We start from the raw sequence: 17014 nt of genomic DNA on the forward strand, positions 1-17014 counted from the left end.
AGTTGTCATGCTGAAATCGTTTTAATGCTTCACTTTCTCAGGTGCTGTGTGTGGGAAACCTCTATAATCCTGATGTGCGTTACTCCTTTAACATCCCGATAGAGGAGCAGCGAGAGCAATTTGTGTGGGACTCGTCCGGCCCCTGGCAAGAATGCAGTCGCATGTGCCAAGGTGACTTTCTCCTTTCAGTCTTTGTAAATAGAGTTTTGGAATGAGCCAGCTAGAGCAGATCTCCAAATCAAACAATACATCTATACTTTTATGCACTTGACAATTGCATATGTGCTACTTTAGGAGAGCGACGGCGAAAAGCAGTATGTGTACGTAGAAGTGATCACTTGGTGGTGTCAGACCAGAGGTGTGAGCATTTACCTCGAACCAGGGGAGCTATGGAGTCCTGCAATGCAGACTGTGAACTCAGGTATGCACACACACACGTATACAGACTTACATCAAGTCCTAGGTCTGAATTTTGTGACTGAAACATCACAAGCTTGGAAATTCTGTTAGTAGTCTGGAAACACATAAATACAGAATCTAAGGTTTAAAGTCTCATGAAGCCCCAAATGCTTGCAAGTTGACACAGAACCCAGTGCCTCTGGATAGAGGTGTAACAATATGCTCAGCTCAGTTTGATTCGATTCAGTACTCTGCTCACAGTTTGAAATATTAAGATATTTTGAACAAAATTTGAACAAAAGAAGAAATGGGAGTTACACGTGTCTGGCTTGACTAAGTTGATTGTGACTTTTGGTGTTCAAATGTGATTGTGTTAGATGGCATCATTAATAGGTTGCAGCTGATATTGTCCAACTCTATGATGAGCATCATCACATTTTTACATTGCGATGCATTGTACTACAATGTATTGTTACAACCCTACCCCTCACTCAAACAACTCTCCTTCCTAATCAGGTGGCATGTGGCAGGTAAAAGTGAGTGCTCCACAAAGTGTGGGCCTGGGTATCGTACTGTGGAGGTGCTTTGTATGCGCTACAGCCAGACGAAGAGTGTGAGTGAGAAAGTGGAATCTAGAGCCTGTGCAGATTTGGCTAAACCACAGAGCCGTGAGCCCTGCCATGGAGACTGCCTGTTGAAGAGCTGGCAATACAGCGCATGGTCTCAGGTTGGATGACTCCAAAACTTGTATCACTGTTAGATTTCTTTACATTGCTGCTTAGATATACGTATATCCATAGTTATTAATTATAAAATGAAATGTACACAGTATTCCCCTTGGCTCAAATGTAGTCAATCAGCCATGGCGTGTATGGTGCCTAAAGTTTACTCTTTTAGTTTTTCAATGGAACTCTGGAGCTAATGTAGCTTACAAGTAATGGAAGCTTATACCCCACACACCTACCTTATTATACAGTTGTCTCAAACCACATCAAGTTGTTGGCTAAACACAAATAGACTTCACTTCTAGAATACAGTTTAAACTGTATTTGTTCAAAAAAAGCAGTAAATGTGCTGCCTTACTTTAAAGCCAGAGTTGCTGTTGAGATGGATCAGGTGGTTAAGACTCCTGCTATTACATGGTGTCTTTGGGCTGGGGTGATGTGATGCCACAGCCCTCCATGGCCAGGAGTAAGAGTAAAAAGCTCTCACCCCCCAGCCTAGGTTTTAGCAATGAACAAATTGGGGGGAAAAATGAAACTGAATAAAGACCCAATAAATAATAAAGATCCAATAAATAATGCAGTTTCAGCTTACAGTGAGGCAGCATTTTTACTGTTGTTTTTTTTAGCTCAACTTAAATTGCTTTCTTAGGCGTTAGTAGAACTAACTAAACTGAGTTAAAAGAAAATGGTGAAATCAGTTACCTTTTAAGTTGACCTAACATATTTACAATGTTTAACAATGTATGTGCAAGGCTGTTAGTTAGCTGATGTGAAGTTGCATTTGTCACAGTGTTTTTGAACGGTGTTAAATTGTATTTGTTGCAATATTTTTTGAAAGAGCTGATGTAAAGTTGTGTTTGTGACAGTGTTTTAAATGCTGCTGTAAATTTGTGATTTTTGCAGTGCTCTAAGTCCTGTGGACAAGGCACTCGCATGCGTGACTCCTACTGCATGAATAATCTGGGCCGTAGACTGGTTGAGCAAGAGTGTAGTGAGTTCCAGAGAGTTGTCACAGAACCCTGCAGTGACATACCCTGTCCTGACTGGTCAGTTAGTGAGTGGACTGAGGTAAGTTACATATACACTGCCTGTCATAAGTTGCCAGTCAGAAGACACCTTGCCTTCTTTTGAAATTTGAACATTCTGGCTGTTACTTTTTAATTATGTAAGAGCAAAATCCTGCAAAGGCTTTGTTAACATAAAGTAGCTATCTTTAATATGTTTATATGATTATTGCAAATGGACAAAAAACATGCTTATTGGTTTTAAAAACATTTTGAAAAACTACATGTCCCCAAACATTTGACAGACAGTGCACACATATGCAAGCTGCCACTCAGTCATACACAAACTTACTCTGTCATCTTCAGGACCTGAAGTATATAATTCTTTTTCCTCCCTGCTTTGTCTGTAGTGTATGGTGACGTGTGGTAAGGGGGTGAGGCACAGACAAGTATTCTGTGTTTTGGCGGAGAAGCCACTCAGTGATGAGCACTGCGATCGTAACAGCAAACCCTCCACCGTAGGCAGCTGCATACTTCCAGAATGTGCTTCTTGGCAAGTTGGAGTCTGGAGCGCAGTAAGTGTGTGTATGTGTGGGCACTGCTGTGGTTGACATATTGCTCTTTTAAGGATATGAAGCTGAAAGGGAACTCGTTTAGAGGAAGTGGAGTTGAAATGTAAGCAGAGCCTCTCATAACTCAACAAAATGATCTCCCTGTAACTGTTCTTACAGAAACAGCAGCACACATACCACCACACTGCCAAAGATAGCTACCTACATGAATACATGCAGCCCGGCCACTCTCTTGCGCAACATATTAATAGTTGCCCTTAAAAAATAAATTATGGGTATAAAATGCTCAACGTTTACATTTCACTAATTCTTAGAACATTTCTACACTTTTTGTTATTTAAAAGAAGTATGTAGATCCACTTCAAATTTAAAACGCAAGGTCTTTTAACTTTATAAATATGAATAAAAAAGTATGTATTCATAAGCATAAACAAACATATGTTTAGAAACCAACCAGCAGTCACTCAAAAAGCAGTAGGAACAACAACTACAGAGAGAACAATAAGAAATAAACTGTAGCAGCAGTCCTCTCCTTTAATGCACCCCATGCAGAAGTATTTTGGAACAATGTACTCTGGCCAGACGAAGCAATGATGGAACTCTTTAGCAATAATTCAGCTTGCCCCAAACAAGAAAGGTTGCATGTACGGTCCCAAGAACACAACATGCACAATAAAGTACAGAGGTAGGAGCATCATTATATGGGGATGCTTCTCTGCCAGCCATCTTGGGGCATTACACATCATGGAAGAAAAGTGAAAGGATAAATACCAGGAGATATTAGAGGAGAGTTTAATTTCATCAGCTAAAAAGTGGATGTTTCAACAAGACAGTGAGTGTGTTTACACGCACTTAATAATCCAATTTCTGCAGTTGTCCAATTAGTCGGATGGTCATCTAAACAGCCTGCTCTGTATATGCTGTACACCATACTGTAGCATCACCAGGGATCAAACTTGCCATCTCCTGATGATAGGACCAACACTTAGACAGTTGCGCCACTCGGGAGCCTGTCATGTTTGTTTTTAAACTTGTCTCTGTTTATACTTATGAATACATGCTTTTTTATGTTTGTTAATAAGTACAAAGTCAAAGGACATTGTGTTCATAAATTTTAAGTGGATAAATGTGATGAAAGTTTATTAAAAAACAAAAAACTTATTTCCATTTTGAGTGAGGCGTTGGGTCCTCTGTGCATGGTGTGTATATCCTGCTAAATGCCTGTGTAATCATAATTTGCAACCCAAATAAACACACCCTGGAGTACTTCCTCTGAGCCTTTTAAACACCGAACATGTTTTGAGTCAAGACAGATGGTGGTCACCCAGTGAGAGTATGTGTGTGTGTTGGTTGTGGGAAGGAGTGAGGGTGTCTGGTTTGGGTGAAATAAGCTGTTATTAGTTAGGCTATAGGGGATCTGAATGACCTCCACAGTAAATGTGATGAAGACACTTTTTTCCTGATTAAGACAGATTTCTTCTCTAGGCTATGTGATGTTTAACATATTTAAGAACAAAAGCTATTATTTTGTCAATAACCATGTAACAGTATTGGGTTAAGGTGAACTATATGTTGAGTGTTGAGTAGAATTAATTGGGCTAATATCTTTTTAACCTTTGCAGAGAGCCACACTGATCTGGCAGTTCTGTAGTGATGTTTGTGTAACATTATTTTGAAAAAAGATCAATCAAGGTTTAAACTAAAAAATCCTGTGTATATGTGTTTGCAGTGTCCAGTGACTTGTGGGCATGGGTACCAAATGCGAGCGGTGAGGTGTGTGTCTGGTGCTTATGGCAAGACCGTAGATGACCGGGAGTGTAATGCTGCTTCAAGACCGCGGGACAGTCAGGTACACTCACACACACATAGACACATAAATGCACACAGGCACAAACACAGACTTACATAGGGTACTAAAATGTGTATGCCTGTCCTTACCTAACTTCTTGTATATGTATACATGTAGGAGTGTGAGTTGCCAGCCTGTCCTCGAGGGTCATCAGTACTGAGCACCCTACGACCTGCAGCAGCTGGACAGCTACTCACCCAGTGGAGATATGGGTCCTGGACTACAGTGAGTAACATACACGTATACATACATGCATAATCTACTTCTATAATATGAGTCATCGCAGCATGGTAAGTCTCTCTTATATGTTCCTATCATTTCTTTCATTAAAACTGATTAACATACTGCTTTCCAAACATGCACATGTACACACATCCAAGCATAGGTGATGGGTTTCAAAGAGTATGTCAACACAGGCTCTACCTGGGCTCTTGTGTCTAGAGAACCCGATTAATGCAAGTGTGGTCCCCCAGAAAAAAAATAGAAATACCGTTGCTCTCAGAAGTTGACCAATTCTCCCCTCCCTCTTTGTATGTAAGGTTACAGTAATGACGATTGTCACTGATATGACTAACTGATGCTTGAGAGCAGTAAGGTTGCATGAGCTATTCTGCTGTAAGGCAGTGAGCATATTTTTAATAGACGTTGCCCTGTTGCAGTGATGTAAGAACAGCTTTTTCCACACAATCCTAAACCCCTGTTGTTCTACAAGAACCCACAAAACAAACCGTACTGCTTAGGTGAAGGCTAAAGTCTGCTGAAATATACTTTTATGCTTTTTTTTCTGAAAAGAAAAATGTATAGGGTACTCTTTCACATTAGTACAAGAGAACCATAAGCACCTTCCTTTTGAATTTTTGAGTTGTTTTAGAAGTTAACTTATCATCAGGTCCAGATTTCCATTCTTTATTAAATAATTCATAGTTACTGGATAATTAGCCTTAATCTAACAACCTGAAAGTCAGCTGTGGAACTTTAAGCATTTTATTAACAATTATGTACATATTTGTATATGTATGTGTATCTTTATATTTTTGCCTATCTACATCTACTTTGTGTGTGTGTGTGTGTGTGTGTGTGTGTGTGTGTGTGTGTGTGTGTGTGTGTGTGTGTGTGTGTGTGTGTGTGTGTGTGTGCGTTTTAGTGCTCGGTCTCTTGTGGGAAGGGTGAGAGAGCACGTTATGTCAGCTGCAGAGATGCTCAGGGAGGAGTAGCTGATGAATCTTATTGCGCCCATCTACCTCGTCCCCCAGAAACCTTAGTGTGCTTCAGCCCTTGTGGCCACTGGAGAGAGGGAGAGTGGTCACCTGTGAGTATCAGTACAGAATTAATCAATTAATGCAAAAGTTAATGAATGAATCAGTGTTAGTCCATTCTACACTTCTTTCTCCTCTCCAGTGCTCCGTGTCATGTGGAGTGGGTCGCTCTACGCGACAAGTGGTGTGTGTGAACTACAACCAGCAGGTGGATGAGTCCTTTTGCCACCCGGATGAAAAGCCTAGCACAGAGCAAGAATGTGCTGCAGTGCCTTGCCATTCAGTCTACCACCTGTGGCCCAACAACCAGCCCTACTTCCCATATGACCCTGGAAGTCATCCTGGCCACAGCAGCTGGAACGTCCCCTCTGCTGACAACCAGTGGAGGACTGGGCCCTGGGGATCAGTATGTCCTTCTGTTATTCCTGATGTGTACCCACACAGACACGCATTCACACATAGACTACGTATATCATAAATCTCAGTCTTCTGAGCAATGTGTTCCCAAATATCCACACTTTCTAATATTTTTCTTAAAATACACAGCTATTCTTTGCCTGAGCTTATAGGAGTTACTTATGTTTGAAGTTCCTCTTTTTAACTATTTCCTCTTTGTAACTGGGGTTTTCTGAGCTTACTTTGGCTGCAGTTTTATTTTTAATAACATAAGGCATAACATGAAAAACATTAGATGGTTAATGTGTGTAGAATGTGTGGGCATGACAATATGCCCACACATTCTACACACATTAACCATCTAATGATGGTTTAAAAGTAAGTCCCCCTGTTTACAGTGTCATTGATGACAGCGCAGAAGGAATTTGTGCATACTCAGTACAAGAATTTCATGTCCTCTATTGATACTAATCATTCTGTAATATACTTCTAGACTTCCTGAATAGTTTTCGTTCATACACAGAGTGGTGTTATTTTTGTGTGTTGTATAAATGACTTGTGTCTACCCTTTCTACAGTGCTCCAGTACGTGTGAGGGTGGCTTCCAGAGGAGAGTGGTAGTGTGTCAGGACTCAGAGGGCCGCAGCACCAATTACTGTGATGAGAGAGTCAAACCTAGTGAGTCAAAAAGCTGTGACTCAGGACCCTGTCCACTTTGGAACTACGGCATCTGGGGAGAGGTGAATAGTTAGGATGACTTCTACTGTAACTTTTTTCTTTTTTGCTGGAAATTATCCCTGTGGCACACCCCATCAGCTCTTTACATTCTGTACAACAAAGGGAACTTTGAAAATGTGATGTGTGGAACTTAGCATCTTTAAGACCAGCAGTGAATCTAAGCTAAATTGATTGTACAAGATAATGTAAGTGATACTTGAGTCTTCCACACTTAGCGTCATCTGCCTTAAATATGGCTGCAGTTTATTTAAGTATGGTAAAATCAAGGAATTGAATGCTCTCGTTGGAAACCTTCTTTGCCTTCTGTGTCCCTGTGAAATGTTTTTTCTGCTGCCAGCATCACTCCATATTTCTCTTCAGTGAGAATTTTAAACATGGATTGTTCTGGCTGCCATAAAGCCCTAATATTTCCATAAAAGCAGTAGCTTTCTAATGAAAGCCGATTAGAAAGAGAATGGGTTGTTGTGTTTTTTTCTCTCTTTTTGGTTTTGCAGAAACATTTTAGTTAAAAAAAAGATTGAAATTACACACCAATGCTATAGGTTTTCAGCATTGTTGCATTTAAAGATGCACTGACACAATTCTTTTTCAGACCAAATATGAGTACACATTTTTTATACTTGCTGATACAGATTCTGATACCATACTGAATTTCCTACTTAGAATTAAGCAGATAGTGTAAATAAGTACAATGTGTAGGGGCAGTCGTGGGCTGGAGGTTAGGAACCTAGCCCTGTGACCAGAAGGTCACCGGTTAGATCCCCTTGGCTGACGGTCCATGACTGAAGTGCCCTTGAGCAAGGCACCTAACCCCCAATTGCTCCTTGGGTGTCGTGGATAGGGCTGCCCACTGCTCTGTGCAAGTGTGCTAACTGCCCCTTAGTGTGTGTGTACGTAGGCTTACAGCTGGTATCGGAATGTTGATATCAGTGAATTTTTTATGTGAACAAGTAAATTAGCACGGTATCGGTCCAATACCCAATACAAGAATCGGTATGAATGCATCCCTAGTGGCATTTGTTCTTATTTCTTTTGGCATTGTTGACACTTTGTGTGTTTTTGTTGTGTTTTACTCATCTCGTGCTTCCTCTCAATCTCTGTTTGTGCTTCTTTCTTCCTTCTTTTTCTAAACCATCTTTTTTCCTTTTGTAGTGTACTCAGGCATGTGGTGGGGGACAGCGGACACGGCTGGTAGTGTGCCAGCGACCAAATGGTCAGAGATTGAATGAACACAACTGTGACATGCTGGACAAACCTCCTGATGTAGAGCAGTGCAACATGCAACCCTGTCCTGGCAGTGCTTCCTGGCACAGGCAACCATGGAAGCCGGTACGATAGTTATTTCTCATCTCTTGCTCCCCACATTACTCCTTCTCTCATTTATCCTGCCATGTTCTCTCTTTCACTGTAGAATGTCCACCTGAGTTCACTGATGTATTACCACTCTAAAGGAAGTGAAATTATGACTTCTCATGTGTTTGGCTTTCATAAATGTTGAAGCTAAACAGTATATATAGAGAATTTCTACCAGTGTGGAGCCTAAAATCAATACAACTGTGATTAACCATTTTGAGTAAATGTAAGGGCAGCACAGGTTACTGATTCTCAAGTTCTCAAGTAGTACTCATTAGTATTCATGTGCTTCAGAAAGACCATCAAGAAGGACAAAAACAAATCAGGTTTTGGGTTTGGAATTTGGTTACAGTTAATCCCAGTATTTCTGTGGCCAAGAAAAAGGAGCTCCAGCATGAGCTTCTGACTCTAGTTACAGCTTCTGACCACCCAAATAGCTCTTACACTGATGTGGTGCTCATTAGTGAGAAACAAAAGTGCTGGTCCCCATTGGGAATAATTACAAAAATATGCAATTAATCTGTAGGAAAGGTTCTAAATGAAAGCTGTAAATTAGTAGGACTGTGTTGTCTGACAACACTAAATCTTGTCGTGGGAGGGTAAAAAATTCAAGTGCTATTTATTGTTTTATGTGAAAAAGTGTGATGAGACTTTGTTGTGAATGACAGTGCATCCTGTAATCGAGAACACAAGTGTATATTTGTGTATAAGAGTATAATATTATGTTTATCAAATAGCAACAAATGGATAACTGTATATTGTATTTGTAACTTTGTACAGTATGATTTAATGTTTAATTTAGTAGTTGTAACATTAATATTTAATATTTTCTCACTGGTGCTCATGGTCTGACCTATTATTTGTCATCGCAAATGAGAACATGTACAGAAAAATGCAGTAATGTAATGTTTCTTTGGGATGTAAAAGTAGTGTATGAAAGATTAATTGAACACAAATTGCAATTTTTTCTCTTCACTTTCAGTGATTATATGTATCACAAGTACCTCACCACCAGGAACTTAATATTTTAATAATTATGTTATAAGGCACTGGCAGTTGATGTAGATTACTCAGTAACAATGCTGCAGTTCAGTTCCCTGACCGGGCAAGCATACTACACTATACTGATAAGAGTCCTTCATCAAGACTCCTAACGCTATGGTCGCCTACATCTGTAACGTGAAGATCGCTCTGAGTAAGTAATACTAATGTAAATTTAAGCCAATTCAACATTAACTGTGTTCCTCTATGCCAATTATTCATATACTTTGATTGAAAATGACTATATGAGTCTTATCTTAAAATGCACTTATTCTTACAAAAAAGCGATGCACCAATCCTGAATTTTAATGGCTATTTCTGATTTTTATAGCCACAGTGGCAGATTTTCTTGGCCGATATTTATGAGCCTGTTGTTTCCCAAAACTTATGCTGTGTGGGCTGAATGAACACATGAAGCACATGAGCAAATGATGTGATTCACATAGGATCAGTGCTTAATTTAATGTAAGAAGCAACTTACTGTTTACCACAATGAGTCATGCGCAATTATTCTGCATTATTTCGATATAGGTTTAGCATGCAGTATTCAAATACAGCACAAGTGCACTTACTTGCCCCACGTTACTTAAATAAAATTACAGCACAGATCTGTCAAAATCAGTATCATCCAATTCCAAATTGAGGGTTAGAGCAAAAATCTGCTAATTCAGATTTTGGCCAATTATGATCAAGCATCCCAACATGAAACAACTATCCAAGCTGTGTAAGAGGTTAATAATTTATCTCTAATATAAAGTAAATACAAGAAATTTTGTGAAAATTGCATTGAAAGAATCACAAGCACTTTGCTGATTGATTATAACTCTCTTTATTATAGAAGATGAATTGGTGCTACTTCATTTTGTCATTCTGATACTTTAGTTTGGCAAGCTTTCCACTTCATATCATCTTTCTTCCTAGCAAAGCAAAAAATGACGTTAAAAGACAATTAGTAAATTATCACTGCAAGATATAGATACTTCAAAGAGTGCTTATAATACTTAGTTTCTTTTAATACTGTTTTATTATAAATGTTTTAATAAAGAATATTTTTTATTTACATACAATGTACAAAATACCTCAAATGTAAATGTAATAATTCTCCAGTCTCAGATTTTAGCTGTAGTTATCATTTTATGATCAGTGATTAACAGTGCAGCTTAACAGACTTGAGTCAATTAAGATATTAAGGCCAATAATGTACCTACTACAGATGCAAGAGAAGCAACCACCCAGTCTGTTGAAAACCTCTTTTTTTGTTTTTTTTATTTTATTTTATTTTATTTTTTTGCTTCTACAAAGCTGTGGTATTTAAATAATTTATTTTCCCTGGTTATTAAACCTGAAATACCTCTGTCTGATCAGATTGGGTTATTTGTTGTTGTTACACTTTTCTTATGCCATTTTTCTAACTTTTCTGAAGGATTTATTTCAGTAGCTTTTGTAATTTTCTTGTTCTATTTTTTGTGGTCTCTTGCAATCTCCAAAAAGTCCAAGATACTTACATCATTCAAGGATCTCACTTGGGCCACCTGTATCTTGGCAACGCTTGTTTATTTAATTTAGTCTAAAACTCTTGTCTTTCAGAGGAGTTCATGTTGTTAGATCCCTTTGTTCACATGCAATTGTGTGAACATCCACAAATATGTTTACATTTAGTTTCTCATTTATGAAAATATTAAAATTTCATTACTGTTATTTTTTTTGTGTTGGTTTTCAATATGTAGCTTTGTTACTTGATGGTTACCTAATATCAACTTTTCTAATCTTAAACAAGGTATTATGTAATCTGCAGTGTAAAGCCATTTGGCTTAAATTACAGCCAAAGTTCCAAATTTACCTGAAGCCATCCTTGGTTAATTTGATTAATTTGTTTAGAAATGACATCTGTTAACATAGAGATTTTAGCAAATGCCATCATTGGAATAGAATTCAAGAATATTGTCCCTTTGACCATATCACAAATGATACTTTTGTTAAAAGCTACAATTTGGAATAAATTGAACAGTGTGCAGCAGGGTCCATAATGAGTCAAGAGACTTATAGACTGCAAAAGGTGCATGGTAGCACTTAAGATGCACTTTGGTTTTGTTTTTTTATTGTTCTGAAATATCTTAATCAAAAAGTAATGGACACGTGCTACAGCACAAACCTTAAAACAAACAAATATGATGCAGGCTCCCATTTGCAAATTAGGAAAAAGTTTATAATGCTTTTAATCAGTTTACTTTGTGGACCCCCCAGACAAAATATATCAAATGCAAATCAAGCTTTGGTATTAGTTGGTACATCTGGGCATGATTTGTCTAATTAGGCCCTCTGTAATGCATTTGGACAGAGACTCAACACAGATTGCTTTCACTTCAATGATATTATACATGAATACTGGAAAGATCTATGTATATAAAAAGTATAAAAGTGTAAAAAGTGTATCACTCTTTGATACAACATAGTCATACCCTAAGGGACATACACAGTGTTAAACTCCAGCTTTCCTCCAAGGACGTCCACTATTTGAAAAATGTGTTAGAAATTAATTACAACTTTAGGTGAATTGTTAAAAAAAAGATTAAATAGGCTTTGTTTCAATGATTTTATGTATTTATGCCTTGTACATAATAAATTAAAATACAATAAACAAAGGCTTCCTGTAATGTAACATAAGAGGTTGTATTTAATTGATTGAATAATAGTGTGTCAAAATATCTGACAACACAAAGCATCGTAAGATATCTAAACCATTTTTATAACTTAATTATGTATAAAACAGGTATTAATTTCAGTGACTGATCTAATGTGGACAGACAACATGCAGCAAATACTGTAATGAATTCGTATCAACAAAGTAGTCTTTCAAAGTCAAAAAGGACAGAGAAATGGAAGCACAAGCAGTTTTTGTTCCAGATTTGTGAAATCTGTGTGATGTATTAAAAAAGTCACATCCCTTACCGAGCGTCATGTGTATTGGAGGTTTATGGTCTGTCTGGGACATGAGGAAGAAAATAAGCCTTTGTGTGTAATATTGTATAACAATGTCTTTTAAGACAGTGTTTGCCATAGTAGCACAAAGGTCTCTCGACCTTTCACTTTTCACACAGTACCAGCTGGACTTACCCAAGTCAGAAGCATGTTGATCTAATGGCAGTTCAATTACATTTCAGTTACATTTCAGTCGCTTTTTAAATAGTTATGAAACTGGCCACTATCACAATAATCACAGAGGTAATATAGAGCTTGTATGTACATAAGTTCATGAAACTGATGTGTGTGGTATTATTCTAGAAAAACAAAAGAAAGATTAGTTTTAGTGAAAGTTCAGCGAAATTGCTTTTTTAAATTGGCATTTGTACAGTTTAAGACTTACCTTGGAAACAAATTCAGCTTTCATTGCTGTGGTGATTATAGTGTCTTATTTTTAACAACATAGCGTGCCATACTTAGATCTTCATTATTCACTTGGCGTGGGATAAAAGGGAAAAAAACTGCTGGATTTTATTGTCGTTCTGACTAATTACACAATCAAGAACTGTTCAAACAGTTTCATTTGCAACTCTTAAAGTTACCATATGTATAATATTTGTGTATTAAGTAAGACCATATGCCTGATATAAAGTCTAGTAAAAAGAAAAGGAAACATTATTCAGTGTAGTTTCTCAAAGTCATACATACATATACATAATTTACAACATGGCACATATTAAAATACAACAGTCAATAAATAAGTGACGTGAGCAGCCGCAAACTTGTTTTGCTAGCTGAAATGAAATCCACATTAGTTGAGTTGGCACAGAAGATACAACTGCAATGTGTCATCACAGGCTGACAGGCTTGTGTTTTCAAATTCTACCAGCATGTCTGACGGTCTGCAGTAAGCACATTATTAGTAGCAATTTTTAATTCTGGTCCTTGCTTCTGACATTGTTCTGGCACAGTATTTCTAGGACATAGTTCATGGGATTCAGTAATTTAAAAAACAACATTAAGCAATTTACAGAATTCATAACAATGAACAATAAAGGATTTTAGGCACCTGCAGTAACTAAACCTTTTTCAGCTTCAGACATGCCTTATTATGTTGCACTATGATATGAGAAAACAGTCATAAAAATCATGAATCGCTTTTCTCTCTACATTTCAGTTTTACTCTTTTTAGAAAATCTTACTGGGTGTGCCTTTGTTGTAGATTAGTAGGAGATTCAGCTAAAATGATGGCATACCAGTATTCAGTTTAAAACAACAAATGACAAAAGCATACACAATAGCAGACCTTTCAGATGAAAAATCCAGATGAGGTTTGGTACATGAATTTTAGGATTCTTAATGGAATCAGTAATGGAGATAATCTAATAAACATCAATTGATCTGTAATGGAATGCAAATGACCATGCTAACTTGTCTAATACAGTCTAGCCTTTAGTGCTTAGAATAAATATATATATTTGTTTATCATCATAGTAACACCATTGGTCAGGCTTATGTAGGTCAGAATGGCTTTGTTGTGTGTTAAAAAGTGAGGCTTACTTTCTGTGCCTTTGAAGCTTGGAGTAGAATATGACTAGGGTAAGTGAGACTAGAGCTTGGAAATGTTTATCCTAAGCTATGTGTGGCTCATCCTGTGATCAGAAGCAGAACTTATAAAAATAAAGTCTTGACCATCTGGCAATATGTTGAAACTTAAAATCCAGGCTTTGACATTTTGATGTGTCCTTGCTTTGGGCAAGCCACTATCTACTGGCTTGACTGCAGGCTAGTGAAATCACCTTTTTTTAAACAAATAGATAATAAAACGACAATGATAACAACAACAACAACAATAATATCTTTATTTATAGAGCATTTTTCATTTCGTTGGCACCTAAAAGTGCTTCACAGACAGGTGATTGTTTTACAGTAATAGACAAAACAATGACAGATCAAGTTAAAAAGAAATACCAAAGAGAGGTAGAATTTTAATTGAATGCTAATGTAAAGAATATATTTTCAAATGTTTCTTAAAGCAGACAATGGTGCTTTATTGAAGCTTAAATGAAAAATCTTAAACAGGGTTTTGAGGGTTACAGATATTACCTTTGCTGACTTTCGAAAACCCCCGAAAGAGAGATTTATGCCTTGTGAAAAAAAGATTTATAACTTGTGAAAATTTTAATGAAACTGAAATAACAACATATTTTTTAAATCTGCACTGAAATGAAAAATCTTGTATGCTTGAGGGGTTTTGAGGAAAGTTTGTCTATTGTTAATGGTTTGCTAATTGTTAAGCTACCAGGCAGAGAGTGATAGTAAATTATGTTTTTCTGCATAATGTGTTGGATTGTCTGCTTTAGCCAACAAAGGCTTATTTTGCTTCAATGATGTGTCACCTATTACAGCCACCTTGTCATATTTCTATAATTTCTTAAATGCTAACATGTTGATTGTATACATTTCTGCTTATGTTAATCATAATCACTTACCACCACTATTACTGTAGTCATTCCTCATGAAATATATCTTTACTCTTGTAATCTCATACCTCTTAGAAATTCAAAGTCCAGCTTCTGCCAGAAAACAAAAGTAAAAAAATTAAAGTAAAAAAAAAAGGCTGCTGCCCTGTGATTGTTAATATAGCAGTCCTGATCTGGCAGAGAATTTAGCTTTTAGATTTTAATTTCATTTGAATTACATTCTAGGACATTGGATAATGATCAAGTCACATATCGTAGGAGGTCATTGAGCTACTTTTAACATTTGCAATTGAGTTGACAGCTCCTTTTAAATGTTGTTAACCATTATTTGAGCAGTTTCCTCAACATCTGTCATTGTTCCAATTTTACAGAACATTGATATTTCAGTTATTTTAAACTTTCTGGACTTTTTTACACTTGTGTTCATTCTGTGGTTAATACATGCGCAACAAACTACTGTCAGTAAGTGGTTACTATAGACTAATTTCTTTTACTACCAGGGTTTCAAATTGTCCGTTTTCATAGAATACACTTTTTATGGAGCAGTGAATTGTTTTACAGTAATAGATGTGATTTGATTACTGTTGGTGTTTATACCTACCTCTTTCCTTTAGTCGTAGTCTACATATGCTCCACTATTACCTGCCAGTCTGGTCTGTTTTTACTTGAGCTGGATGTAGGGTGACTGGTGCACAGATGGAGAGGAAATTCCAGAATATCTGTGTTTGAGAGTGCTCGTCAGTATTAATTTTCCAAACCTGTTACATGAGTAACACAGTCTCCAGTGTAGATCAGCTTGTGCATTCTAGGAAAATAAAAATGCTTGGGTCATGCACACAATGTCTTGCTTGTTGTATTCTAGGAAAGTACATTGGTGGCTTTCTATATGTATCTTTTAGAGGGTTAACAATAATAAAAATGTTAAGCATTAAAGCTCCAACTCTTCATATAAATTATTTCAGGTTATTTCAGGCAGTCGTTCATGTCTGAATTTCAGCATCAAAGAAAAATGATATGTACCTAAACTCAGTATGCTTTGAAAATCATTCTTTACTTCTAGACATATCTATGCACAGTATGTTATGTATAATTTATCAACAACAGAATGTACAACTAATCATGCCGTAGTATTCGCAAACAGTTTGTAACTTTCAGTCCAGCGTAGCTTGTGCATCGTACCTGAGCCATTGCAATAAATTTGGCTCAGTAAGTATACCATCCTGATGAGTTGGTGTAGTGTAGTGGGTAACATCTCTGCCTTCCACGCTGTAGGCTGGGGTTCAATCCCTGCCTGGGCAAACACCCTACACTATACCAGCAAGAGTCCTTGGGCAAGACTCCTAAACGCCACCTTTGCCTACCTGTGTAAAAATGATCAAATTGTAAGTCACTCTGGATAAGAGCGTTTGCCAAATGCTATAAATGTAATGCAGTGGCACTGAAAAGCACATCCCTGTCATGTGTCCATAAAATGAGACAAAGTAAACAAAGTATGCTTAGCTTGGAGGAATGTGTTAATGAGTCACACATGGAGCAGGTGTTAGGCTTCAGCAAGCCCTCACACCAGAGCACAAATCTGCCTGCTCTGTGTTCAGATAGAAGCTTATAGGGGAAAAAATCCTTAGTTTGGCAACCTTTGAACATGCAACTACACTCAGACCTCATTGGGTACAGATACCCCTCACGTGTACTCTGTACCCAATGAGGTCTGAGTGTAGTATTGCTACATAGTATGCAGCATTGATTTGTTTCACTCTTGGAAATTTGTTAATTCTTGTGTGAATGGAGATGTTGTATGTTGTTACAGCTAATTTGGTTCCTCAGGGGTTGAAAACTAAATATACCAGAAAATGAGTGAACACCTTCAGGATTGTGTGTCATGTTTAGCATGTATCTGTAATTCTAAACAGTGGCCAAAATTCACCATTATGGGCTCTTCTACCTTTTAAATCTAAAGTTGGAAATATGCTCTAGCTGAGTGTTTCAGGATATGAAATAATGTATCTGCTGTCATCTTTGTGGTGGCATATGCATACAGAGTTTATCTTTGCAGACGGTTGGGGACTTTTATATTTGAACACATCCTTTCCATATTTCACCTTAAATGCTTCATATAAGTAAATGACAAGTAAAATGACAGAAGTCATTCTTACAGATACATTTTCATATTTTCATTGACTTGTTAAGCATGTAAGCAGTTTGCTTTCTTCTGTCACAAAACTCACATTACTGTTTACA

At 37.3% G+C, this 17014-nt stretch overlaps 1 protein-coding gene across 3 annotated transcripts in view; it reads left to right on the forward strand.

Moving 5' to 3' along the window:
• The window catches only part of LOC108428407 (A disintegrin and metalloproteinase with thrombospondin motifs 20), a 93577-nt gene that overhangs the window by 62372 nt on the left and 14191 nt on the right, over window positions 1-17014 (forward strand). For all 3 annotated transcript variants that reach the window (XM_017699384.2, XM_037543077.1, XM_037543078.1), the window contains 11 exons: window positions 42-171; window positions 295-421; window positions 916-1126; window positions 2028-2192; window positions 2539-2703; window positions 4430-4549; window positions 4667-4774; window positions 5694-5858; window positions 5948-6211; window positions 6779-6940; window positions 8091-8267. In XM_017699384.2, coding sequence (XP_017554873.1) covers window positions 42-171; window positions 295-421; window positions 916-1126; window positions 2028-2192; window positions 2539-2703; window positions 4430-4549; window positions 4667-4774; window positions 5694-5858; window positions 5948-6211; window positions 6779-6940; window positions 8091-8267 — 1794 coding nt within the window. The remainder of the gene's footprint in view (window positions 1-41; window positions 172-294; window positions 422-915; window positions 1127-2027; window positions 2193-2538; window positions 2704-4429; window positions 4550-4666; window positions 4775-5693; window positions 5859-5947; window positions 6212-6778; window positions 6941-8090; window positions 8268-17014) is intronic.

This window comes from Pygocentrus nattereri, chromosome 11 (assembly GCF_015220715.1).
Source record: "Pygocentrus nattereri isolate fPygNat1 chromosome 11, fPygNat1.pri, whole genome shotgun sequence".
NCBI classification, from domain to species: domain Eukaryota; kingdom Metazoa; phylum Chordata; class Actinopteri; order Characiformes; family Serrasalmidae; genus Pygocentrus; species Pygocentrus nattereri.